This window comes from Nicotiana attenuata, chromosome 10, assembly GCF_001879085.1.
Source record: "Nicotiana attenuata strain UT chromosome 10, NIATTr2, whole genome shotgun sequence".
NCBI classification, from domain to species: Eukaryota; Viridiplantae; Streptophyta; class Magnoliopsida; order Solanales; family Solanaceae; genus Nicotiana; species Nicotiana attenuata.
Genome location: NC_031998.1, coordinates 44,035,034 through 44,061,737, shown reverse-complemented (window position 1 = coordinate 44,061,737; position 26,704 = coordinate 44,035,034). Strand labels below are relative to the sequence as shown.

Sequence of the window (26,704 nt, the reverse complement as noted above, 5' to 3'; positions counted from 1 at the left end):
GACAAAATCAAAGCTATAGAGGACATCACCATGGTAGACAATGTCAATGCCATTCAAAGACTAACCAGCGAATAGCCGCCCTCGGCCGTTTCATCTCGAGGTCCTCAGACAATAGCCATCGATTCTTCTCACTGCTAAAAAATAATTTCTCCTAGACCCCGGAATGCCAACAAGATTTGGGAGGACTCAAGCGGTATCTATCGAGTCCGCCCCTGTTGCACACTACAAAGGCAGACGAACAGTTGTATCTCTACTTGGTGGTTTCCGAGGTAGCGGTAAGTGGAGTCGTAGTTCGGGAGGAAGAAGGTACGCAATTCCATGTTTACTATGTCAATAGAACTATAGGCGAGGTCGAATCAAGGTGCCCTCACCTGGAAAAATTGGCGCTCGCTTTGCTAAGCGCCTCCAGGAAACCAAAACCATACTTTCAATGCCACCTGATATGCGTCGTGACCTCTTACCCGCTAAGGAACATCATCTACAAGCCCAAGCTCTCGGGCCGATTAGCCAAATGGGCCATAGAAATAGGATATCAAGCATCGACCCCGTATCGCCATAAAATCTCAGACTTTGGCAGACTTCGTGATTGACTTTACGCCATCCTTAGTACCCGAAGTCGAAAGAGAACAACTGTTAACCTCGGGGATCACCTCGGGAATCTATATCCTCTTTACGGATGGTTCCTCGAACGCAAAGGGTCCAGGCTCGGGATCGTGTTGAAACCACCTATGGGGAATGTAGTAAGGCAGTTTATTAGAACTGTGAAATTGACTAACAATGAGGCCGAGTATGAGGCTATGATTGCATATCTCGAATTGCATAAAAGCCTTAGGGCGGAGGTGATTGAAGTTAAGTGCGACTCTCTCCCCGTGGTGAATCAAGTTAATGGGACGTTCGAAGTAAAAGAGGAACGGATATGAAGGTACTTAGACAAATTACAGGTAACGCTGCATCAATTCAGGGAATAGACCTTGCAGCACGTACTCCGAGATCAGAACAGTGAGGTCGATGCTCTGTCTAACTTGGGGTCATCAGTCGATGCTGATGAATTCAGTTCGGGAATAGTAGTGCAACTCATGAAGTCCACGTCAAAGTAAACTCAACGAGTTTAACTTAGGATTGAAGGAACAAGTACATAGACTACTACTTGAAGACCGAAAAATTGCCCTCGGATCCCAAATAATCGAGAGCCCTACGTACCAAGGCTGCCAGATTTAGCTTGGTCGAAGGGGCATTGTTTAGGAGAACCTTCGACGACCCGTTAGCCATATGCTTGGTACCAGGAGATACCGAATACGCCTTGAGAGAAGTTCACGAAGTCACTTGCGGGAACTATTCGGGGCAGAATCTTTGGTTCAGAAATTAATCAGGGTCGGCAATTACTGGACCAATACTGAAATGCGACAACTGCCAGAGACACGCCTCGGTGATCCATCAACCGGGAGAAATACTCCACTCAATTTGTTCCCGTGGCAATTTATGAAGTGGGGAATGGAAATCGTCAGTCCCCTACCATGGGCACCCGGTAAGGCTCAATTCATACTATTCATGACCGATTATTTTTCCAAATGAGTCGAAGCTCAAGCATTCGAAAAGGTCTGGGAGAAAGAAGTCATTGACTTCATTTGGGACCATATAATATGTTGATTTGGGATACCAGCCGAGGTCGTTTGCGATAATGGAAAACAATTCATCGGCAGCAAGGTAAATAAATTTTTTGAAGATCACAAGATCAAAAAGATACTATCAACACCTTATCACTCTAGTGGGAACGGGCAAGCAGAATCAACAAACAAGACTATACTTCAAAACCTGACAAAGAGGTTGACCGATGCAAAAGGAAAATGGAAGTAAATCCTATCCGAAGTCCTCTGGGCATACCGTACGACCTCAAAATCTAAAATCGGGGCCACCCCATTTTCGTTAGTCTACGGAGCCGAAGCCTAAATACCAGTCGAAGTGGGAGAACTGGGCCTCAGGTTCTAACATGCGACAGAAGAGTCAAACGGGGAGGCCATGATCACGAGCATGGAACTATTGGATGAAAGGCGGAAGGCTGCCCTGGTCCGGTTGGCCGCCCAAAAATAGCGAATAGAAAGGTACTACAACCAAAGAACCAACCTCCGACACTTTCAAGTCGGGGACTTGATGTTGAGGAAAGTAATATTACACACCAGAAACCCAGACAAAGGGAAGCTGGGACCGAGTTAGGAAGGACCATATCGAGTTGTCGGAATAAACGGTAAAGGCTTGTACAAACTCGAAGTTGGAAATGCCGTACAACTACCGAACAACTGGAACGTGGCACACCTAAAACAGTACTACTACTAAGGTACGAACTCAATTACTTTTTAATCATGTTATAAATCGGACTAATACATGAAGGTAAACGACCAAGGACGGATGTGGCTATTAGATCTGAAAGCCCGCATTGCACCTTTTTCCCTTAAACCGGTTCCCAAAGTGAGTTTTTCTGCAAGGTTTTTAACGAGGCAACAATAAAATTTGATAACTTAGATTTGAAGACTGATTTCAAACTGGAACCGATGATCGTTTGCTTCAGGTCAACATTATCCGATCCCTCACGAGTTCAATCTCGAATACTGGGGGCCATTACCCTCGGATTAAGGTCTTTAGCAAGGGAAGAAGAAAACTTAATGTGCTAAAAGCTAAGGCTTGGCGGTTAGGATTCATTGTAAGGGCCAAATGGTCGTATGAACCGTGCCCACATAGTCCGTTCAAGCCATAGCACAAGTTTTATCCGCTTTCAATCATATACCTTGCATACCAAGAAATGAAAGAAATTTCCACTTCCTTTAAACTTTGTCATTTCGTGTTTTGTTTCTTTGATCCCGGATCCTAAAAGCCTACAAGCGACCGCTATTCGGGGACTATTGAGCATGCTGGCGACCCCTACTCGGGGACTATCGAGCCTACGGGGTACCCCTACTCGGGGATTGTTGCCCGATGAAAGCTCGGGCGGCACGGACTGCGGAATCCCGGAGGAACCAACCCTATTTGGTGGTGCCCAAATATAAAAGGTTACGGCCACCCTAAAAACGGCTCGGAGACGTTCGAAATTCGAAACCAGAAAGTGAGGCCCTTACGAAAATTCGAAACCTACTAAAAGGTTATCATCGACAAAAAATGCCGTCTAAAAACACTTAAGCATCCTAAAACCCCCGATCTCACCAAGGGATCGAAGCCACAAGCAAACAAAGTTGTGCCAAAGTCAGGCTTCTTTCGAACCTCCAAAAGTCGAATGCCCCAGAACTACATCTAATACTATGCTAAGGCATTAAAAACAATACACGAATAAAAATTGCAAGAAGATGTTGGAAAAGTAGAGACATGTTATAGCCAAAAAAGAGAAAAAAATACATTCCAAAATATATTTACAAGGGCCCGACAAAACGGCCTCGGGATAAATAAAAAAATATATATACATAAGAAAATCTGGAAAAAAAATACTAAAACACTTACGCCTGGTCTTCACCGGGGCCCGACTCATCGCCAGAACCGTCGGAGCCCCCAGAGCCCTCGGAACCTTTGGGACACTCAGGCTCGTATAGTTCCTTTGCCTCGGCCTCGATCCTCCTGGCTTCTTCAACCTCGGTCGATAGGTCAAAACCTCGGGCATGAATCTTTTCGAGGGTCTCTCTCTGGGACAGCCGCTTTATGTATTCAGTCTTTGTCTTTAGGCAGGTCTCGATTGCCTCCACATCGGCCTTATATTGAGCCAACATTTCCTCGGCATCAGCAGAAGTTGTGTCCAATTTGGCCCCCAGTGTCGTATATTCTCTTCCGAGAGCATCCCGTTTCGCCAGCCAAGCTCAGTTGTGCCCGGAGATTGTCGTTCAAACTAGACCACTTGTCGGCTTTGTAATTCGCCATCCGAAGTTGGTTCTCAACCGACGGCAACTCCACCTTTTGCAGTTTCCTTCTCCGAGGCCAGGTGATCTATCCTGCCCTTCCACACTTCGATTTAGGCCTTGACCTCGTCCATTTCAACTCGCAACTGGTCGATCAGTTCAATCTTTGATCGGACCTGCGAAGTTGTGTTGTTAGTCACCACGACTAGCTGCTCATTTTTAGCTTCAAAGACCTTTACCTTCTCAACCAGGTCGGCATGTTCACGGTTCAGGGTCGAGGCTTCCTTTTAAGCTTTTTCCAGCTCGGCCTCGAGAATTGGGAGGTCTTTAAGGGCTTCGTCCTGTTGCTCGCTAAGAGCCATGTACATGTCCTTCTTCCGGACCTGCTCTTTGATCTCGAACTCGAGTTGGCTTATTTCCAAGCGGTACGAGAGGAAGATTTCATGTTGAAGCACTGATGCCTGTAAAACGGTGAAATTAGTAAGGGACATCAAAGGAAAACCTAAGTGGGATCCATAAAGGGGTACGAAAGTGTTAGCTCCTAACCCGGTTCAGCGCCTGCTGCACCTCGTTGAAGAGATTTGTTGTGCCCACCTCGTTCATCTTTGCCTGGTCCTTCTCGGTCACCAGGCATCGGAGGTAGCTGGCTACACCCTCCGGGGCAGACAGGACCCGGGCTTTCTCCGGGACTTTGAGAATAACTGTTCTCTTGCGCTCGGGGTCCATGCTCGGCGTGGTTGCTTCACAAATCTTGGGCTCAAACTCGGTCCGCCAGTTGCTGAGGGCACATTCTTCTTCGGGATCTCCAGGTGACCCAACCTGAAAAAATCCTCCAATGTGGACTACATGCCGTCGAAAAAAGAGTTGAGGGGATCATCTAAACGCTGTACTCCCTCACTTGACTTTTCTTTGCCCGCTTGGGCCTCTTTGAGCATGGACTCGGTATAGGAGGGCGTCTCGATGATGTCGATCACACTGGTCGCCTCCTTCAGAACAGGATTGGCTTCCTAGGATGTCGCATCCTCCATCTCCCCCTCGGTTTCCCGAGTCGGAAGGGGATTAGCCTCGTGGCCCCCTTTCTCGGTCGTCGCCTAGTCCCCCTGTAGGGGTCGATCCATGGGCAATGAAGATGTCGTCTTCTTCGGGCTCATCCCTGAGCCGGTAGAGAAAGTCAGGGTCTGGTACCCTGGACTTGGTATTTTTCTTGGGCTTCCGAACCCGGGTGGCCGCCCTGTCTTTCCTCTTTGCCTCGGGATCTGGGGAACCCAAGGACTTTCTTTTTCCTCTTCTTCTCCTCCTCCACAGCAGTCCCGGGCTGTCCCGAAATGGAGGGCTCGGCGGGTAAGGACGAATCCTCGTCCCCGTCCGCCGGCCTAAGTTCGGTGGTCTTAGGCAGCCCGATAAGAAAGAGAAAAGGTTAGCATTGTGTAAGTTGGGGACGTGGTAGTAACTATACAGGGAAGAACCTCACCATGCTAACGGGCCTCCCATTTTCCCTTTGAAAGTTTGCGCCATGTGCGCTCGGAGTATGGCATCTGCCTACAGATCCCTTCGATCCACTCCTCGAACCGGAGGATCACATCAGGAACTCGGGCAACAGCTGCACGGCCGTAAATACAGGCAGTAAGAGAAAGAATGAAAAGAAGTTAATATTTAAGGAAGATAACACTTACGAGATCCACTTCTCGGGGAACGACAGGAACTTGAGAGGGATCAGGTCTTCGGTATTCACTCGAACAAACCTCTCATACCAGCCTCGGTCTCGATCATCGTCGATGCTTGAGAAGGGGGCCTTGCTTGCTCGGCGAATGAGCTTGATTAGTTGCCCTGTGAAAATTTGGGGACTGTACAGACGGAGTAGGTGGTCGAGGGTGAACCGAGGAGATTCAGTATTGTTCACAAAATGACGTAAGAGGATCACCATCCTCTTGAAGGACAGGTGTATTTGTCCGAGACACACCTCGTACCTCTTACAGAAAGCAACAACTATGGGGTCCACATGGGCGAACGTGAAGGGATAAGTGTAAATACTCAGGTGCCCTTTCACATGAGTAGTAATGTCATCATTGGGCCCGGGGATGACCACATTATTACCCTCCCATTTACAGTCGACTCGGACTACGCGTAGGGTTTTTTCGGTTACGGAGCATATGTACCCCAATGCTCCCTCGCCTCGGTCTTGCTGGACGGAGGCTTTCTTGACCTTGAAGTCATCCCCGATAGAGCAATCCCCGGGTATGAAGATCTTCATGGGGGCTCCCCAACCACTTCGAGAACGGCCACCTCGGCATCTGCGGCTGGGTAGGAAGATGAAGGAACGACCTGTTGAGGCACTGGCTTAAGTGTTTTAGCCATTATAATCTGGAAAATAGAGGTCTTAGGAAAATATGAAGGTTCAAAGAAGAAGTATGAAGATGAAGATATGAATGCTCAATGAACAATGTACAAAGATCTGAAGAACTTAAAAGTTGTTAGAATGTTTGAAGGAAAAGTCTAGAAACGGAAAGTGGAAGAAGTGAAGAGGGTTGAAGCTTTTATAGGGAGAAACGCAATCAGTACGTGATGTTTCAAATTCGAAGACAGCCAGCCGATGGCCAATACGTGCCGGAAGTCAGAATGACGCGACTAATGGGACGTTTCAATTTACCCGTCATCTCGGTTATGGTGTATGGGGGAAGAAACCGGGGTTTATCTATTCGTTTCCCATCGTACCAGCAAACCCACTCTCTGGAAAACGAAGGGACTTTCTGTATGCGAGTAAAATCGGGGGTAATGCATATTCTGATTTTCCGAAGGCAAAGACGGAAGAAAGACACAGACACACGAGGTTGAAATCGAGACTGGAAGCCTTTTCATGAAAGGTGAACGATGTGCTCATCATCGGGCGTGATAAAACATTCTCCCCGGACCCAAAACGGGTTCTGAGACTTCGGAAAATACAACAAACGGTTGCACACGACAGATAGAGTGCCGTGATATTCGCGAAAGAGTGTCGATCCATCATTTTCTTGTCCTTTTTGCAATACAAGAAAGACTGCTGCCTAATATTTTTTCCATGTCACATATCACAAGATTCATATATTAGCATGCAAATACATTATTATATCAATAATACCGAACAAAACGATTTTCTTTTAACAATTAACAACACGCATATTCTTGTAAGCTCTAGCAAAACTTAGGGTAGAAACTTCATCCCAAGGAGGGAACAGAAGCTGCACATTCCAACACTACTTTGCCATATTCGCAAATCTCCATTTGGCTGACAATCTCAATAAGCTTTCGCACACACCAATTCACTTTCTTTTATCACATCCACATGCCCACTTTATACTGCTCTAGGATTATATTGCTTCGTATAAGAATAAGAACCACAAATTCGGTGTAATCCCACGATAGTGAGTAAGCATCCTTATTCCTACTAGAAAAAGTATTACCAGTAGAAGTTCGGCTCAAAACTACTTGGTCCCGAATTTAACATTTATTTTTTGTCCTCATTTTATCTTAAATACTACGATAACTAACATGATACGATTGAAGACGCATAAAACAAGTAAAAATCATGACAATAATGAGTAGCTTTAGAACAAAACCAAATATGTCAAGTTAGTACTACTATTATACTACCTTATTTACAAAATCGGATTTTTTCACCCATCGTTTAGCAAAATGACGTAACCTCTTCAACATGTAGTAACAGTTTATACGACGACGTTTATCTAGTCTAAAGGAAAATGAAGCATTCCATAGAAACAAGAGGATTTTCAAGAGACTCGCCGGGCTCCGGCGAAACATCTTCTTTGGGCTGCTCTGCTCTACTAGTACATCCCTCATTCTCGACGTTCCTTGCCGGCGATTGACCACCGAGTTTCTCTTCTTCACGCGCCGCCGGACTTCTGTACCTCACATTCCGACGTTGTTCCACCGGTCCACGTGTAGCCGGAGACTTTGACCGCCGAACCCCATTGTCTACAGGACCTCTTCGGGTCCCATTTGGGGGACCCACATTGCGCCGTTGTGCCGTCATTCCCCTCCCTTGAACTCCCCTTGACGAAGCCGGCGACCTCCTTTTTTCCGGCGACGGCGCCGATCTTCCAGGCTGAGACCGGAAGCTTCTCTCTCTAACTCCGGTGATCTCGCCGGAGTTTTGTCTCTTTCTATAAACCCTAATGGGTGACCTCTGGGTTACTTCCCCGTCTTCCTCTCTCTTCTCCGTCGCCGTCGCCGTTGTAGAATAGCTCTCAGTGAAGCTACACATCTCAGAAGGCTCTTCCGAAACATCAGGTTTAATCACAGCCGTAGATTCGAACTTCTTATCAACACAGGGTTTAACGACAACCGTTGATTCAAACTTCCTTTCATCACTGGTAGGTTTAACGACAGCCGTTGATTCAATCTTGACTTGTGAAAAGTCAGCTTCTTTGTCGTTGACTAGTGGTACTTTTGGATGGTGGTGGGGTTTGGGAATGGGTGTTTCAGAAAGAACTTCTTTCACAGTTTCTTCCTCCAACGGTGGAGGTTGCGGTGGAGCTCTGTCGTTACTGGCGGAACGCGGCGGCGGGTTGCGGTGGTGTTTCTTGGAGGAGCTAAAACAGCAGCCCATTTTGGTACACTGAAATGGACACTTCAGTGGTAGAAGTTGAATAAAGGCATAGCGGTGTGGTGTGGTCTAGTTTTGAGAGAAGCATGCCAAATATAGAGGCAAAAAATGGTCCCTGTTACTTTCACTTTTCCAGTTTCCTGCTCAAATATTACTTTTTGAGTTTTTCTTATCGATTCTTGAAATTAACAAAAGTTGCATTTACTAATAATATCTTTAATAAATAATGTTAAATTGTTAAGTGTTTCAAAATGAAAATAGTAAGTATAGTTTAGGACAAAGAGAAGTTGACTAAGCGACTCTTTCAATGAAGTCACATTATTCTTGTGCGACTTCATTATTAGAAGTTGCTTACTGATTAATGATTTCGTTAAAGTTAATCAGCTGCTCAACGGCTATAAATAATTGAAGAATTAGCTTAAATAGCCTTGGCCAGAAAAAATAAACAATAATTCGACCGGCTATTTGTATAAAGATCCTTAAATAATTCTCTTGTATTTAAAAATAAAAAACAACAACAAACACAATATAATCTCACAAATGGGGTTTGAGGAGGGTCCTTACTCCTGCCTTGTGAGAATACAGATCGTTTCCATTAAACCTTCGGCACTTCGAAAAATATTTATTCAGTTAAGACTGCTTATACAATAACACTTCACTATTTTCACAATACAGCTATGGTCAAAAAATTTAGAACCAAAATAACACAGAGTATAATGTAAAGAAAATTCTTTACTTTTTGGTAGGGTGTATAAGAATAGTGCGGAATAAGGTGTATTAGTAATGCATGGGTTAGTAATGCAAGCATTAGTTATGCAGATATTATTTCTTATCTATTGTTTGGTGTGGTGTATTAAAAATTATACTATGCATTGCAGAATTTTTAAGAAAAATAGTTGTTTACAAAAATGCCCTTCATATTCTCTAGCTTTAAGGGACTTTAAGGACAATTTTATCTTTAACCATACTAACGCATGCATTAATAGTCTTGGTATTACTAATGTCATGGTTTTCTATGCATTACTTATACATAGGATAATATCAAGTATGATGTATAACTACTATATGTATTAATTATACACAAGTTGAAAAAATATACCAAACAATATATTAGTAATGCATAAAGCTAATGCTTGCATTATTTTTTCTAATATCTCCTACCAAACGACCCTTGGTCCATTGTATTGTCTGAGGCAGGGGCCTGTGAAGAGTACATTGTGTGGGGCGGATGTTGTCAAAGTATTGCTTTGTTGTTTATTGAAGTATGTGGTGCTTGGTTTGAATGGAGAGAAAGTTTTTGTCAAAGGGAGCAAAAGATTTTGTTGCGTAACTGTGACGATGGGAAATTCAGATTCAGAAGCGGGTGGTATAGGATTCTTTGAACATGTGTTGTGTAAGTACCATAAAGAAAGAGGAAAAAAAAAAGAGAGAGAGAAGTATTTAGTCGGAAATGATCTTTCTTTTCCATAGGTTTCATGTGCACCATAATTTGAGCCTAAATTCGCCGCCCCTAATGGGAATGCTTCTGGCTTTACATTTTGTTAAGCTTTCTTCGTATAGTAAATTTACCTTCAAAATAATGACAATACCGGAATTCATTTCACTGTTTCACCATTGGATTCTTCTTCATAAGCCTAGTAGTAAAATATTCGTGAAATTTTTAGCTACCTACCACATATTTTCCGGGTTTCATTTATTGAGTGCTGGTTAAAGCAACAAAGGTTAAAGTCCGTAAAGTTTTCAATTAAAAAAGTGCAAAAGTAGGTAATCATTGTAGGAAATATTATAAACATAGCTCCATCATAGTAAATAAACATTGCTTTTAGGAATATTGAATAATTAAACTTTTGGACTGATTTGAATGCTAGATTATGAGGGGTCCCCCAATTGGTTTATTTTTTGAGTGATTAATTAGAGCCTAAAACAGCGGTGGTTCACACATACTGTAACGTATAATTTGATGACCACAAAAGCAATAAAAAGTTTTCTCAAAGCATTATCTCACGAGGATCATCTGTCCCTCCTTTGGGATATACTACAAGGTCCACAATTCCCCACACTGTTCACCGCCTAAAGCATTTATGCTTTTTTTTTGAATGCCCATTCCAACATTCCATTTGCCAACTCCTCAATTCAATTGGGCTCCATTGACAACCACAAAACAAAATTAACATAAAAAACAAACAAATAAATGATTGAAGCGCCAAAAGGATTGAATTGGCCAAATGAAGAAAAAGAGAGATTGGAAATGGATTGCAAAAACATGACACTTTGACAAGAGATGTTAACATACGTATATTTTATTGGCAATTATAAATTTCCACATCAATTATTTCGTCCATAAGAACTCAGGTGCTAGCAGTAAACTTGTCCCTAAATCGTTCCTAGCATGGAAATCACGTTTATTCAGGAATGACAAGACAAATTTATCTACACAAACTACCAAATAGGACATGCATGATTCAAGGCCCAAAAAAATAAGAAATCTTCTTTGTTTGAAAAAATCGAGCACCACCGACAAATAGAACTGTAGCCAAATCCAGAAAGTTTCTATAGATAAGAGATTTTATCTTTTCTGTCCTCTGTTTTAAAAGGCAAAATTGGGACTCGTTCGGGGCTCGCCCCGGGGTGGAACACTCGTAAAATGCCCCTGAGCTTATGTGTGGAGTTTAGTTCCGTGAAACTTACGCATCAGCCATCGGGGCTTACGCCCCGGACACGCTCAACGCCCAGCTTACTGGGCTCGCCTAATAGAACTTTATGCAATTCTATGTAACTAACCTTGTATATTCTCAAATTTGCTTAATAAATCATTGACTATTCAAAATTACTTTTTTTCTTAATCATAAATCATTAAGTTGAGAGTATTTTATGTCATAATTAAAATAAAAAATAGTGTATGTTATCCACTAAGACTGCTATGATAGTTAATTTTAAATAAATCTTTCATTTAAAATGTATTTATTTATTAACTTTTGTTATGTCTTTTCTATATAATAGTCCATAATTTTTTATAATTATTTTTCTAAATATTTTTTTTCACATTTACGAGATACAATACTTATTTAATAGTTCAATATTAGCTAGTAATAATTAGTTATCATGGTATTGTATGGTAAATTATGTGTCACTTTATTAACTTATCGAAACTTAAAAATAAATGACGCTAGAGAATCATATTTAAATGATGAATTATGTTTTTATATAAATTCTCTTTCAATTAAAAAGCATATTAAGTAAAAGGAGTATTTTAAGAAAAATATCCAATTACAATATCGAAATTCTTTCAAGATTCATTACTCCTTAAGAGATACATATAAGATTTCGTATCGAATACATTACTTTTGATGTTTGAGTTGTAACGACATTGCAGCTAATTTGCATATTATGATATATGTCATACTTTTCGTATTATTCATAGTTGAATTATAATTTATAAATATTTTAAATAGATTATTTATTATAATTTTGTGATTTTGATGTAATTTTTATAATTATTTTTTATTTTATACTATCTTAAAGTTCTTGAAATCAGTAAAATTTAAAGATTCGTGGGACTTACACCCCACGTCTCAGGGCTTACGCCTCGCCTCGTCAGAGATAAAACGCCTCGCCTCACGCTCCCGCCTTTTAAAACATAATCCTGTCAAGCTTTCTGATACTTATAATTGACAATGTAAAATCAATATTTGCTGCCACTTTCAATGCCTCAAGACTTCCAAGGGTATTGCAAACAACAACAACTCGGTGTAATGCCACAAGTAGAGTCTGGGAGGGTAATTTGAACACATACCCTACTCCTACCTTGAGAAGGTAGAGAGGTTGTTTCCAATAGACTTCAAGGGTACTGCAATTGAAAGAATAATTACACTAGGTTAATGTACAACTGCACGAGATTATTTGACGTTATAGCAGCTTACACGAGGCAAATGTTACAGCCCATCAGACTCAGAATACCTACATCTTTTTTAGCTCTTCTTTCCCTTTGAGGAAACATGACTAAAGGAAACAAGAGTCAAATGGCTACCTAAGCGTTTCAATCTCAAAAAATCTTGTGTGAGCATCAAATTTGCATCCGTGCAAAGAGATGCAATATATCATCTGAAGATAAGAAGCTACAACGAGGATGCTGCACGATCAGATTCTATCATGGATTTAATATAGAATTCCCCAGCCTTGTACGAGGACCTAACCATGGGGCCAGAAGCCACATATCGGAATCCCTGCAAAAACACAGGAACATATTAACAGTATTCAAACATATTGGTGCTGCCTTTGATTTAAAAAAAATACAGTGAAGAAGCAATATTTCAAGCTCCAAATTCAATCATGTCACGACAAAATAAAGCAATTCCAACTACACCTTGCTAGATGATGCCGTTCAGAAGTAAGAAAATTAACCAATCCATTGTGTATTTTGAGCAAGGACACATACGTAATTCTCGGATTATCTGTTACCTGCAAGACTAGTTTAAATATTTGATACCGGAATTGACTCGATTAGTTAATTAGTTGATTTAAACTAAAATTGGAAATCAAATTTATCTCAAGTTATCTAGTGTAAAACGAAACACGTGTTTTGAATTATACCCAATATATCCCTCTTTTTAGTCCAATGAACCAAACATCTGCTTCCTTGTATTATAAATCACGTCGTTATAATCCCGGTATAACTTGTTCACCAACCAGACAACCCCTTAGGACTTCACACATTAAATGAATGGCAATGATCTGGCAAGATCAGACCTTTTCACTCATAAAAATCTTCAAAAGCCAAGAGGCAAATATAATACCTCACTCAATGAATAGAGAGAATCCCATTCACAACTAAAGCCATTGAACCCTCATCGGTGAAAGTATTGAGTAACCATAATGTGCCTCCTCAAAGGAAGGCAAACTCACAGCATGATCCGCAGACGTTCACAGCCCCTTTCAGACCATCCATTCCAACCCCAACTGTCTGGTCTTGGAAGGCATAAACCAATCTTTCTTCCTTTGCATCCCAACTTCGCAGAAGCTATGATGTCTAGCGGCAGGTCAAATATGGTTTTGCCTCATGTAGAAGACCACCTAACCCACCACAACTTTTAACTTAAAGAGATAACATCCAAATACATCCCGTCCCTTCTAATAATTTAATAATCAAGAAATCAGGATATCCCTCTTCCATAACTTGGAGAACACCAAAGGTAAAGGTAAAAAGAGAAAATATGCTTACCCTTTATTGATATTAGAGAATCAAAGGGAGAACTACAGAGAGCTCCTGCACGCTGTTAGAAAGAAGGCGCCATTGTTGCTTGGATCAGTATGAGGCTCTAAAATAAAAAGGTTCTCAAAATTAACCTAGTTTTTGCTTATCACGCTTCTCTTCTTTTCTTTACTTTATACGCTTGATGTTAGGCTAAAATTCATGTCTTTGCATGTAATTTACCTTACATTATACCTCAATCTTGTTAACTTTGGTGTAAATATTTGTGACTCGAACTTAATAATGGTGTTTATATGTGTAGGAGTCAATTTGAATTGATTTGGCAAGCTTGCATGCAAAGTGAAGTAAAAACACAAGAATTTGGAGGGTGTATGAGTCTGGTGCCCAGGTTGGCATAATAGTGGAAAATTACAATATCCTGGTTGGCGCCAGGCGCCGAGCGAGACGGCTAAGGGCGGATTTCGTCCTAATTCGGCTAGGACTTGGTAGTTTCGACCCTACACGCCCCCAACATGTATAAAAGGGGTTCTAAACCTATTTCTTAGGGGTTAAGACATTATTTGGAGAGGAAAAAGGCTATGGGAACACTGAGAAGCAACAAATCGCAAAAGTTTTCTCTTCCATTCTTCCTTAATCTGCATTTTAATGCTTTATATTATTATCATGACTGTTGGTATGATTATGAGTAGCTAAACTTTCTAATCTAGGGTTTGATGGAACCTATTGGAGGTTGATTTTCTACTACGGTTAATATAAATTTGTCATTTACTTTTCTCTACTTGTTCAACTATATGATTATTGTGGTTGATTGAAGAGCCCGCAATTGACTGTGCCTATTCAGTGTGTATTGCTTGGAAAAGGGTACACATTTAGGTAGTTGTTGACCAACAGCACTCCTAAAGTATACGAGGAATCAATACGAAGGGTTTAAATGTGGGATTAGGAATAAGGAAACCTTGGTGCGATCTTAGTGAGCGGTAAACTAGAGTCAACTAGCGTAAATCGGAAGAATACGCTTAGTAAATTGTGGTAGTTACTCGGAAGAGAATTACGACACCCAAAGTACTCACGATCTGTAGAGAATACTTAGGCGAATTTATAAAGAACGTAGCGGGGAGGATTCCGATAATAGGGGAAATCATAACCCTGGACTTTTCCAAATCTTGTCCACAACATTTTCTCTGTTAGTTATAAATTACTGCATTTTAATTACTTTAATCTTAGTACTAAACATTCAAATCATTATTTCATATTTCTAAAGGTTGATTACTTGAATTCGTGCGAATCTAGTGGTTGTAATTAGTAGGTTAATTTCCTGTGGGATTCGACTCCAGATTGTAAACCGGATCATATTTGCAAAGACCGCTATACCTTTTATGAGGCATAGTTGGGTGTGATCAAATTTTGGCGTCGTTGCCGGGGAACAAACGGTGTTGTTGTAGTTGTACGTATTGCTAGGTTTCAAGTTTGAACTTTTATTTTATTTTGTTCTTTTTTTTTAACTTTATTTTATTTTACTTGTTGATTTGAGAAACATGACATCTTGGAATTATGGAAGTTTCAGTGTCGGTAATTCTACTTTTGATCTTCCTTATCCTCCCCCAACTCCTTATGATGATGGTTCTACTTTTTCTTGTGAAGTTAATAGGAACAAAGAACCTAGAAATGCTGACCTGAAGGAGATCATGGATATGTTGAAGTGCCTTGTGGTATAATATGATGAGAAACCACTGCAGATACAAAGGCAAGAGGCAACGATTCGCAACTTGGAGTCTCAAGTGAGTCAACTAGTTGATCCTTGTAAAGCGCAACAAGCTGACATTGTGGATAGTAGCCAAGAAGAGCATGAATTAGCGGCAGAAATTGCCATTATAATGGAGGAGTTGAGAGTAGAATACGACCAAACCAACCAACTAGAATTTGATGATGTCGATGTTGAAGGCGTGATACTAGAGTCAACCGAGGACATTGAGGAAACACATTTAGTTGACTCTAGTATCATTGGTGTAGAGGATGTTGAACATCTCGAAGTTCAGGTATTTGAGCGTGTTGGACCTCATTCCAAACACTTCTCTACATTGTGTTCGGATGGTGAAATGAGAATGGATCCTTACGAGCGTAGAAAAGAGACGAGGGAAGAGGTAGACGAGCCATATATTTTGAAATTTTCAAGGCCGTCTAGGCAAGGTGATACTCCTTAGCTTAAAGCCAAAAAGTACATAAGGAATTATTTAATTTTTGGCTTTCAAGGCTTTACACCAAGAGCATGATCATAGAACAGAATCAAAACTTGGGATCCAATTCATAAGTTCGAAGTGGAGGCAGAAAGTGATTCACGTCGTGCCGCGACGTTAAATCAAGCGCTTGTTGGGAGGCAACCCAACTTTACTGCTTTCTTTTATTTTTTTTAAAATTTGTTTACCTTTTCTTTAATCTATTAGTTTTGTAGTGTCGTTTTGTTTCATTTTTTTGTTTTGTAGGTGTATGAGCATGAAAAATAAATCCATTAGAAGGAAGACAAACAAACAAAATGGTTGGAACTAAGTGTAAGGTACCCGCACGAAGGACCAGGCTTGGGAGAAGTCTGCGTATCCCATGAGTTGTTGATACTTCGCCCTTTGGCCTACCAGGAAGTTTCCTTCACCCTCTTATTATTTATGGTGTGCATTGGGGACAATGCACAATTATAAGTGTGGGGTGAGGAGATTGTGTAAGTGATTTTCTATGATATTTTAGTTGTGTTAGTTTAACAAAAAAAAATGAGTTTTTCCTGACGATGGATCTCTTGGACAGCTTTCTTGAGGGATTAAGGTCCAATAAAAAAATCTAAAAGTATTTTTTTATTAATCGTAGGTAGATAATAATCCCCCTTGGTTTTTCTTTTGGCATCGCTTCTTTTCAAAGGGATGTAACTTGAACCGGGTTGTTTTTTAATTTTTTTTACTTTTTAGGAAACCGATGGAAGAAAACTTGAGTGTCCTATAGGCCTTTTGACCTGTTTGAGGCTAGCATAGTAAGGCCGTAGCATGCAAATTATCTTCCCAACATGTTTTGATGAAAATTGATGTCGTGAAAAATTGAATAGCCTTTCTGTGACGCTCTCTCAGTTACCTGACTCATTGTTCACGTAGTGCTATATTGCTTAATACTTCTTGACTTTGTGATTACTTGCCTAAACTTGAGAGTTGGAATGGAACCGTCCCGACTGGGTAATGTGCATTGTGCGATGTGAGATTTTGATTACATTATGTGTTATCCTGTGTTTGTCTAGAACTTGCCCTGTGTGTTAGTCGAAGTGAAATAAGTAAGCTTTGTGAGTCCAGGGGATGATGTAGGCATTTCTTTGATTGTCCTTTTGAGCTATTATGCCACCATAAATAAAATTATCCTTAGATAGCCGATTTGAGCCTATTAAACTTTTTCTTTGGCACCCACATTACAAGCCGAGTCACTTTGTTCTTTAAGTAAATTTTTGTTGAACCTTTACCTCCGAAAACATGTAAGTCGCTAGAAGTGTAAGGTGAGAGTTAGGGTAGCTTTTGACTGGAACCATAGAAAAGGCCAAAAAAGTGCACGTATGTTTGAAAAATCATTAGCCGGGCAACCTAAATTTAGGGAGTGTGTTAGAGAGAAAAAAAGCAAAGAAAAAAAATACATAGAGAGAGAGAGAGAATACACCTCCTATTCATCGTGATCCGGGCTAGTGAATGCAGAGTTGTGCTTAAAGGAAAAGGGCCAAGTTGTATATGATTTCGTGGCATTGCTTGGATTGGTCATGAAAAGTGTGTAGTGGAAAGTTAACTGTAGTGTATTAAAGTGCTTAGGAGGGTGAGTCACTAAGTCACTATACCCAAAATATAACCTACCCGTCTCTTAGCCTACATTACAATGCATAAAGACCTAATTGGTCTTAGACTTTGCGAGCTTAGATTAGTGGATATATACAATACGGGCAAGTCTATGGTACAACCACGGAATGTACATGAATTTCTTTGTGAGAGAGAGTGGTTCTTTGTTCATAAATGTGATGTCCTTAAATTATATTCGAATGCATATTTGAATGTGTGGACGAAATACCGTCGTATTCTTTGGTGAGGCACATGATTCCATGACGGATAGGTGATGTTATTAAACATCTCTTGGACGAAATACCCTCGTATTCTTTGGTGAGGCACATGATTCCATGACGGATAGGTGATGTTATTAAACATCTCTTGTTGGGTGAGTGCACGAATTGAGAGTGCTTATTGGCGGCGAGCCGATTGAGGTTGGGTGGTATGGGCGGGTTGTTTTAGTGTTTTTGATTGGTCACTAATATTCCGGCATGTGAAAGTTGGGAAAGGTATGAATGCGTATGCAATGGCTTAATTGTTGATATCAACCATGGTCATGGTGTAGTGTGTTGGATTGCCAAATGTTCCTCCATTGTATGATGTCTTGCATGCATTGTTTGGTTAGCAAGGTTTTAGGTTGCTCGGACGAGTAAGAGCTTAAGTGTGGGGTGGTGATGTTAAGCTAAAAATCCATGTTTTTGCATGTTTGCCTTGCATTATACCTCAATCTTGTAAATATTTGTGACTCGAACTTATTAATGGTGTTTGCATGTGTAGGAGTCAATTTGAAGTGATCTGGCAAGCTTGCATGCAAAGTGAAGTAAAAACAGAAGAATTTGGAGGGAGTATGAGTTTGGTGCCCAAGTTGGTGCCAAGCACCAACCAAAATGCCAAAGGCAGAATAGTGGAAAATTTGGGTGTCCTGGTTGGCGTCAAGTGCCAAGCGAGACGGCTAAGGGCGGATTTCGTCCTAATTTGGCTAGGACTTGGTAATTTCGATCCTACAAGCCCCAACATGTATAAAAGGGGTTCTAAACCTATTTCTTAGGGGTTAGACATTATTTGGAGAGGAAAAAGGCTACGGCAAACACTGAGAAGCAACAAATCGCAAGAGTTTTCTCTTCTATTCTTCCTTTATCGGTATTTTAATGCTTTGAATTATTATCATAATTGTTGGGTATGATTATGAGTAGCTAAACTTTCTAATCTAGGATTTGATGGAACCTATTGGAGGATGATTTTCTACTACGGTTAATATAAATTTGCCATTTACTTTTCTCTACATGTTCAACTATATGATAATTGTGGTTGATTGAAGAGCCCTCAATTGACTGTACTTATTTAGTGTGTATTGCTTGAAAAAGGGTACACATTAGGTAGTTGTTGACCAACATTACTTCTAACGTATATGAGAAATTAATACGAAGGGTTTAAAGGTGGGATTAGGAATGACGAAACCTTGGTGCGATCTTAGTGAGCGGTAAACTAGAGTCGGCTAGCGCAGTTCGGAAGAATACGCTTAGTAAATTGTGGTAATTACTCGGAAGTAGTGTTATCAAAGGCGAAAAGCGCAAAAAAACTCTAAGATCCACTGGGGCTTTAAGCGCGCAATTAAAGCGTGGGCTTTAATGAAAAAGTCGCAAGGGAGAAAAGGATACAAATATGTATGTGCAGTCTAAAACTAATAATTATAATCGTGAATAACAAATGTATGGACAAAAAAATTGAAAAAAAATACGATAAAGTGAAATATCAATTGTTTCGTGTCCCTTCTTCAGGATTACACACATTGGCAGGAAAAAGTATGTCCTAGAGCGTTTATGACAACACTAAGGCGCCCACTAAGCGAGGCGAAGCGCTCAACATGTTTTGACAACACTGCTCGGAAGAGAATTACGACACCCAAAGTACTCACGATCGGTAGAGAATACTTAGGCGAATTTATAAAAAACGTAACGGGGAGGATTCCGATAATAGGGGAAATCATAACCCTAGACTTTTCCAAATCTTGTCCACAACATTTTCTCTATTAGTTATAAATTACTGCATTTTAATTACTTTAATCTTAGTTAGTAAACATTCAAATCGTTATTTCATATTTCTGAAGGTTGATTACTTGAATTCGTGCGAATCTTATGGTTGTAATTAGTAGGTTAATTCCCCGTGAGATTCAACTCTGGACTTGTAACCGGAATTATATTTGCAACGACCGCTAGACCTCTTAGGAGGCATAGTTGGGCGTGATCAAATTTATCGCGCTTCAATTTTTGCTTATCGCGCTTCTTTTCTTTTCTTTACTTTATATGCTTAACTACAAAACCCTTCTTCCCTTTCTCCGTAAATGAAAACCCAAGAGCTCCAGATTGCTCCCTTTGCATACTCACAAATAAGTTGTCTGAACATTGAAATTGAAATAGAAAGAGTGCGAGAATAGCAGAAAGTGTGAGTAATGCGCTATATAACATATGTAAAGAAGAAACAAAAAGGACTCCGAGGATTTGCCACTACTCAATATTGTACAAATGGCAAAGAAATCAATAATGATGATGCTCCTTCAGCCTTCAGCTAATTTATTTGTCTCACTTTCTAATCAAAGTTGAACCTTTTCAATAGTAGCAAACTTACAACCTCCATACCTTAAAACAGATTAAACATTGAGAAATATATTTTCTTTAGTCGTGATATACTATATTCATCTCTGATATAATATATTCATCTCAAGTAGTATATAATATATTAACCACTCATTAACATGATATGCAGGAAGACATTGGATAACAAAAAATGAGAAGCATAGACTAACCATTTGCGTGCCAAGAACTCGATAATTCTCAAAGGCTTCAGGAGTTATGTATTCAGAAACAGGCATGTGACGCTTTGATGGTCTCATGTACTGACCAAATGTCATTACATCAACACCTGCCGCACGCACCTTTTCCATTGTTTTAACAACTTGTTCAGGAGTTTCCCCACAGCCCAACATTATTGAAGTCTTTGTCAATGTACCAGCAGGGGCATAGTCCTTGGCCATCTTCAGAACGTCCATGGACTGCTTGAAATTGGCACGATGATCTCGTACTACACTCTGAAGCTCTTCAACGGTTTCAATGTTGTGAGCAAAAACATCTAATCCAGATTTTGCAACTTTCTCTACACACTCAGGGTCTCCTCGAAAATCTGGCGCTGCAGGATGAAATCAGATAATATCACAACCTTTTTATTTGACTCTGTGATCAGACAGATAGATACATATATAAACAGATACATCAAGTATGACGTGGTACAATTTGAAATGTCAATATGTCATTCACTATCTTTTCTTGATTAAAACTTTCGAAAAGAAGGTAAGTATGGTTAACACTGAGAATAGCACCTGGACAAAGGTAGCCATCACCCTATTGCAAAAGTCCCTGTTTGAGCACCTAGAATCCAATTTATTATTTTAGATAGGTCAAATACATAAACAGCCCCTCACACTTGGTACCGGTTGTCATTTAGACACTTCTATTTTACTAGTGATCACTTCTTTTTCTAATAATTGTATCGTCCGGGCCAGCTTGCGTGCATCTCGACTAATTCCATAGAATACCTGCTACGTCCAACCAACACAAGTACTGAGTACCTATGGCCATCAAGGCTTGGACGGATGGGAAGAGATCACCTAGAGTTTTTGCCTACATTGGGATTTGAGCTTGATAATGATTCTCAATTCACTTTCTTGACCACAAGGTCATACCCTTGGGTGCTAACTTTACCGGTGATCACTTGAACACTTCAACAGTTCAACTTGACAAATATATGTCTCGTGAATACAAGTGTCTGACATGTATTTGGCTGGATTTCCAATATGGGGCCAAATATTTCCGTTATACCAGAAATTGAGGGTCAGATCTGTGTTATAGTCCAGGCAAAGGAGATTCCAATTTAGTTAACGCTGCCAAACTACCAATTTAATTAAGGCTGCCAAACTGCCCATCTAGGTATTGCTTAACTGACAGATAAAAGGAAAAAAAGGGGACAAATTCGCTAATTTGCACTCCCTCTGTTTCAATTTATAATTTTATATGACAGACTTTCCTTGTTAGTCTGCTTCAAAAAGACTGACATATTTCTATATTTCAAAAAAAATTAACTTTTAAACTTTCTATTTTACCCTTGATAAAACTTCTATAGCCGCACAAATATTATGGCCCCAAAAAGCTTTTAACATTTATGCTTTAAAGACCACAAGTTTCAAAAGCACAAATGCTGTCAATAAACCAGATCCTTTATTAGCTATAGGACTTCGAAAAAAATTTGTGACCACTAGCTCTTCTCATTTTAAAAATATTGTTTTTCCACTCAAACAGAACATGTAATGCCCTTTTTTTTAATTTTGATAAATTTAGTTGCTTCACATTTTCCAGCTTGATAAAGTTAGTTGCTTCACATTTTCCTAGTAGACACATTTTTCAATGTTAGTTGCTTCACATTTTCCTAGTAGACACATTTTTCAATAACTTCTTCGACACTCAAACAGACCTTAGACCGCTTCTAGGATTTTGGGATAACTACAATAAGGTATAGATGCTTTTGTAAGTGATTTATAACTAAAAAATTGTACATCAAAAGGAAGCAATACCTTCAATCATGTCTCACAAATAAAATATCTAGATTGATTCTCAGAAGAATCAGACCAAACAAAATATGTGAGTGACATACTTCAGAAAGAATCATTATTTCAGCTTGTTGAGCTCCGTTGGGGCAATAATTTGTCATGGGTACAAGAAAAGGATAAACATTGCCAGGCTACCAGCTGAAGATTCAGCCACTCATACAGTCAAGGTCCACTAACAACCAGCTGAAGATAACCAAATCAAAGCAAATCTAATTGACGGCACAGGGAAGAAAAGGGAAAAGGGAGGAAGAGCCAAAGAGGATGAAGTATAGGAACTGAAGAAGATGTGCGGATGACAAGAAGTTTCACTTCTTAGTACGATACTAGATGAGCAGTGGTTTTCAGTCGCTGCAACAACAAAATAAGGAGCACATCTAATTTGTGTAAAGCAGATTGTTGTCGTTTATCAACCTAATGACAGTAACTTTGTTGAAATTTTGTAAAGACTTCCTTACACATCAGATCAAGCACAAAGGTACACGAGCAAACAAAGTCTGAAACCGTATAAATGAAGTTCAAAATTTTTTGGGGTTTAGGTCTGGGTTGAAAGTTCAGAAGGCATGTAAAAAAAAAAAATAATAATAAAAAAAGGAACACTTACTAAGTGCTTCTATGAGCATATTTGGCTTCAATGCCTTCAACTTCTGCACTGTCTCAGTGAAATGACCGCTTCCTTGATCAGGTAAATCATCACGGTCAACACTGGTAAGTACAACGTAATCTAAACCCCACGAGGCAATGGCCTCAGCCACATTGGCAGGTTCATTTGGGTCAGGAGGAGGTGGAGTGCGTGATGTCTTCACATTGCAGAATCTGAAATTTCAAAGGGCAGAAAATTGTTCACATGGATCAAAATCCTTATCCTCTAACCTTCCCAATAACCAACGGTGCAAGTACACCAAAACAGGTGCGCTAAGAGAAAAAGAGAGAGATAAGCCATGAAAAAACAAAAAAGAAACCTTCTGGTTTCTCATCCCCTTTCTTACAGAAGCCCATCAAAAACCCACTACACTCTTACAACATGGCTGTGAAAGTCTAAACTAGCTTTCTATCCATTATTGCTATATCGTCAGTTCCTTATCTACTATAATAATATTTTCGCATGTCAACTCATTTCCATCATTCAGCTCATTTAGCAATATTCTTATAGACAGTAGTGTCTAGGAGGCCAGGTAAAGCGTTCCCATGTTATTACACTGTTGAACATATTAACACAGATATCATGTTCGGTTCCTTCTTTGTTCTAATAGCGTGTTTGGCCAAGCTTTTCCATATCCAAAAGCACTTTTTCTTTTCAAAGTTAGAAGTGCAAAAGCAGTTTTGGAGAAGCGTTTCTCTCTAAAAAGCACTTTTTGAAAAGCACTTTTGAGAAAAATACACTTAGAAACAGTTTTTAAAAGCTTGGTCAAACACTAATTGCTGCTCAGAAGTGCTTTTCAAATTAATTAGCCAAACACAAACTGTTTCTCACAGAAAGTACTTTAGAAAAAAAAACACTTTTTTAAAAGCACTTTTGAGAAAAATACACTTAGAAACAGTTTTTAAAAGCTTGGCCAAACACTAATTGCTGCTCAGAAGTGCTTATCAAATTAATTAGCCAAACACAAACTACTTCTCACAGAAGGTACTTTTGAAAAAAATACACTTTTGCCAAACAGGCTATAATTATCAATTGCCAGAAAATGAAATTTGCAAAAGAACTGATCTTTCTCTTTTACAACACCAAAAAAACAATCTTTATTTATGATAAGGAGAAAAACAATCTTTTCCCATAGCACAGATTCCCTAAGCACGGAAGATGCGATCATGTACAACAAAAATCCAAATTAATAACAACCAACTATAACTCTATCCAAAACTAATTAGAATCAGCAATAACATCAAAATGCATAAACAAAGTTCAAAGAAATGTATATGACCTGCAACCACGGGTACAAGTATCACCGAGAATCATAATGGTAGCGGTAGCAGTACCAGTTTCACCACCGGACCAACACTCTCCCAAATTAGGGCATTTAGCTTCTTCACATACGGTATGAAGTTTCAATTCCCTCAATTTCTTCTTGATGTGCGTGTATTTCTCTCCTCCAGGTATGGCTTCCTTCATCCATTTCGGTTTTGGAAGCGGCTTCTTCTTCGTGCCTACCTCAACCGAGTACTCTTTATCCGATTGGAGCCTAATGAAGTCAGATAGCGTCGGTGATTCCGCCGCTAGCCGGTGGCGGAGTCCCTCGAGGGTTGGAGCGTATTGAGGTGGAGATGCTGGTGTTGCGATGGAAGAAGAGAAGAATTGAGGTAAGAGATAGTGGTGGTGGTGGCGGTGATTGTGGCGGGATTTGAGTGATCGGGAAACGAGGGATGTGAAACGGGAATTCATTTTCCGGCGGATTTGGATGTGCTATTGGTGCCGGAGAGAGGGGAGAGGGAAGTAGGAAATTAGGATTTTAATTTCCCGGCGGAAATTGGATAGTTGGAAAGTCGCGGGGCCTACAGATGGGTGAGATGGGTCCCACCCATCAATCTCTATTTTATTTTTTTTTGGTTAATAGGATGATTTTATAGATAATACTAAACTATTACAGGTGCCCTTTATGTACTGCTTCTTTATCAGCTTGCAGGCTATTACATATAGTTGTAGGTGGTTGCCAAAATACTGAGAGGTTGTTGCACCTTGCTTGCTTGGATCCTTCCTTGGCCAAAAAGTGAGCTACAGAATTTGTCTCGCGAAAGCTATGCCGGACCACTGGATTCCCCAACTTCCTCAATAGGCACCTGCAAAAATTAATTAGTGTTTAATAAATAGGAGTGCAAATGTTCTATTAGTTGCAGGACATCCGTTGAGCCGATCTCGATTTCAATTGGCCTTAAAGCATGCGCTATGGCTAGTAGCAGTCCTTGTTGTAGTGCTAATATTTCCATGTAGGTGTGATTTATAGCATAGGAATATTTCCAGTAGCCAATCACCCAGTCTCCATTTAAATTTCTAATTACGTCACCAATTCCAGCTGTTTGTATTAGTGTTGTAGGCACCATCTGTATTTAGTTTATAAGTGCCAGAAATGGGGCGTGTCCATTTAACATGTATAGGCTTTGTTTCTCTAGTCTTTTTCTTGGGAGTAGTTGTGTGTATGTATTCTAAAGCCCTCTTAATAGGGGTGTTGGTGGGAGCAACTGACGTTTGTTTTCAGAGGAATTATGATTTCGACTAACCCAAATATGCCATAGAGCAAATGGTAGGAAATCAAGTCATTCAAGATGATGGGTCTGGAGAGAGATGTTTAAATCTTTTAAGAGTTGTAGCCAGTGGAGATCATGGTATGGTAGTTGTTGGATGTTTAAGCCCATGTCTAACCAAAATTTCATTGCTACCGGGCGTTCGAAGAATATATGGTGGATATTTTCTTGTGTGGTGTTGCAAATGGTGCAAGTAGGTTCTATATTTAGGCCCATGTGGTGAAGGTACGTTCTTGTAGGCAACCTATTGTGAGAGCATAGCCAAAGAAAGACTTTAATTTTTTTCAACGTGTGCAGTGACCAGATCCAGTTGAAGTTGTAGTGAATTGGGGTGTTGGTGTGAATGAGGGAGTAAACAGATTTGATTGTGAACATGCCGTTGGTGTTTAGGGCCCAGTAGGGTGTGTCTTTAACACCATCAGAGGCTGGGATAGATGTGGCAAAGGCTTTTAGGGTAGCCTCGCGGGGGATTTGGAAAGATAGTTTTGCCCAGTCCCACTCATTATCTTTCCATAAGTGCATGAGTTTAAAGCCTTGCTCATTTTGGGTTAGGGGGCCATGGACAATTGCTCTAAGTGGAGGGGATTGGGGGATCCACCTTGAGTTCCATATGTCTATTGAGGAATTAGTCCCAGGTATCCAAGCCATTCCTTTAATGCAACACGTTCCCCCTTTTAGAACATTTTTCCAGATAAAAGAATGGGAGGTAGTGCTCCGGATAGGGGTGTATTTATTAATTAATGTTTGCGCCCAAAGGGATTTAGGGTTCAAAAATAGGCGTCATGAGAGACTCGTCAGAAGGGCCAAATTTTTGTCATGGGCTTTGCAAAGGCCCAGTCCTCCTTGATTTTTTGGAAGCGTTACTGCATCCCAGCTCATATAATGAATTCTCTTTTTTTTTAGGAAGGGTCCCCCAAATGAAGTCTCGTTGAATTTTATCGATATTGCGGCAGATGGATTTTGGAAGGAGGAAATATTCCATGGCATATACTGGGATTGTATTTAAGGTGGATTTAGCAAGGGTGATTCTTCCTGCTGGTGTAAGGAATTTTGTTTGCCAACTAGATAGTCTATTTTTCATGTTATCAATGATGTATTGGAAATCTGAGGCCTTTGGTTTTGTTTTGAGTATTGGAAAGCCTAAGTATTTGCCAAAGTTGTCAGTTGCTTTAATATTGAGGAGTTGAAAGACAAGATGTTTAGTCTCCTCATGGCATTGGGGGGAATAGACAACTTTGGATTTGGTGGGATTGATTTTTTGACCCGAAAGGTGACAGAAGTATCCTAGGCTATTGTGGA

The 26,704-nt window shown here is 40.2% G+C and overlaps 2 protein-coding genes across 2 annotated transcripts; both read right to left on the bottom strand.

Moving 5' to 3' along the window:
* Positions 7,407-8,642, bottom strand: LOC109233933. Its single transcript, XM_019399779.1, has one exon. It carries the CDS (start codon positions 8,473-8,475, stop codon positions 7,597-7,599), a length of 879 nt encoding a protein of 292 aa, XP_019255324.1. The 5' UTR covers positions 8,476-8,642; the 3' UTR covers positions 7,407-7,596.
* LOC109233420 (lipoyl synthase 2, mitochondrial-like) lies at positions 12,250-24,721 on the bottom strand. The gene is made up of 4 exons (XM_019399286.1): positions 24,091-24,721; positions 22,773-22,984; positions 20,318-20,697; positions 12,250-12,695 (listed from the first exon to the last, which is right to left on the bottom strand). The coding sequence occupies exons 1-4, from the start codon at positions 24,546-24,548 to the stop codon at positions 12,588-12,590; spliced, it is 1,158 nt and encodes a 385-aa protein (XP_019254831.1). The 5' UTR covers positions 24,549-24,721; the 3' UTR covers positions 12,250-12,587.

What these genes read in the sequence shown, in the direction of transcription:
- LOC109233933 (XM_019399779.1), bottom strand. Translation starts at nt 8,475, where the DNA reads ATGGGCTGCTGTTTTAGCTCCTCCAAGAAACACCACCGCAACCCGCCG.
- LOC109233420 (XM_019399286.1), bottom strand. Translation starts at nt 24,548, where the DNA reads ATGAATTCCCGTTTCACATCCCTCGTTTCCCGATCACTCAAATCCCGC. An exon ending in TATGCTCATAGAAGCACTTA is followed by an intron (nt 20,698 to 22,772) that starts GTAAGTGTTCCT and finishes TTCATCCTGCAG; the next exon opens with CGCCAGATTTTCGAGGAGAC. An exon ending in GAGTTCTTGGCACGCAAATG is followed by an intron (nt 12,696 to 20,317) that starts GTTAGTCTATGC and finishes GTGTTTTTGCAG; the next exon opens with GGATTCCGATATGTGGCTTC.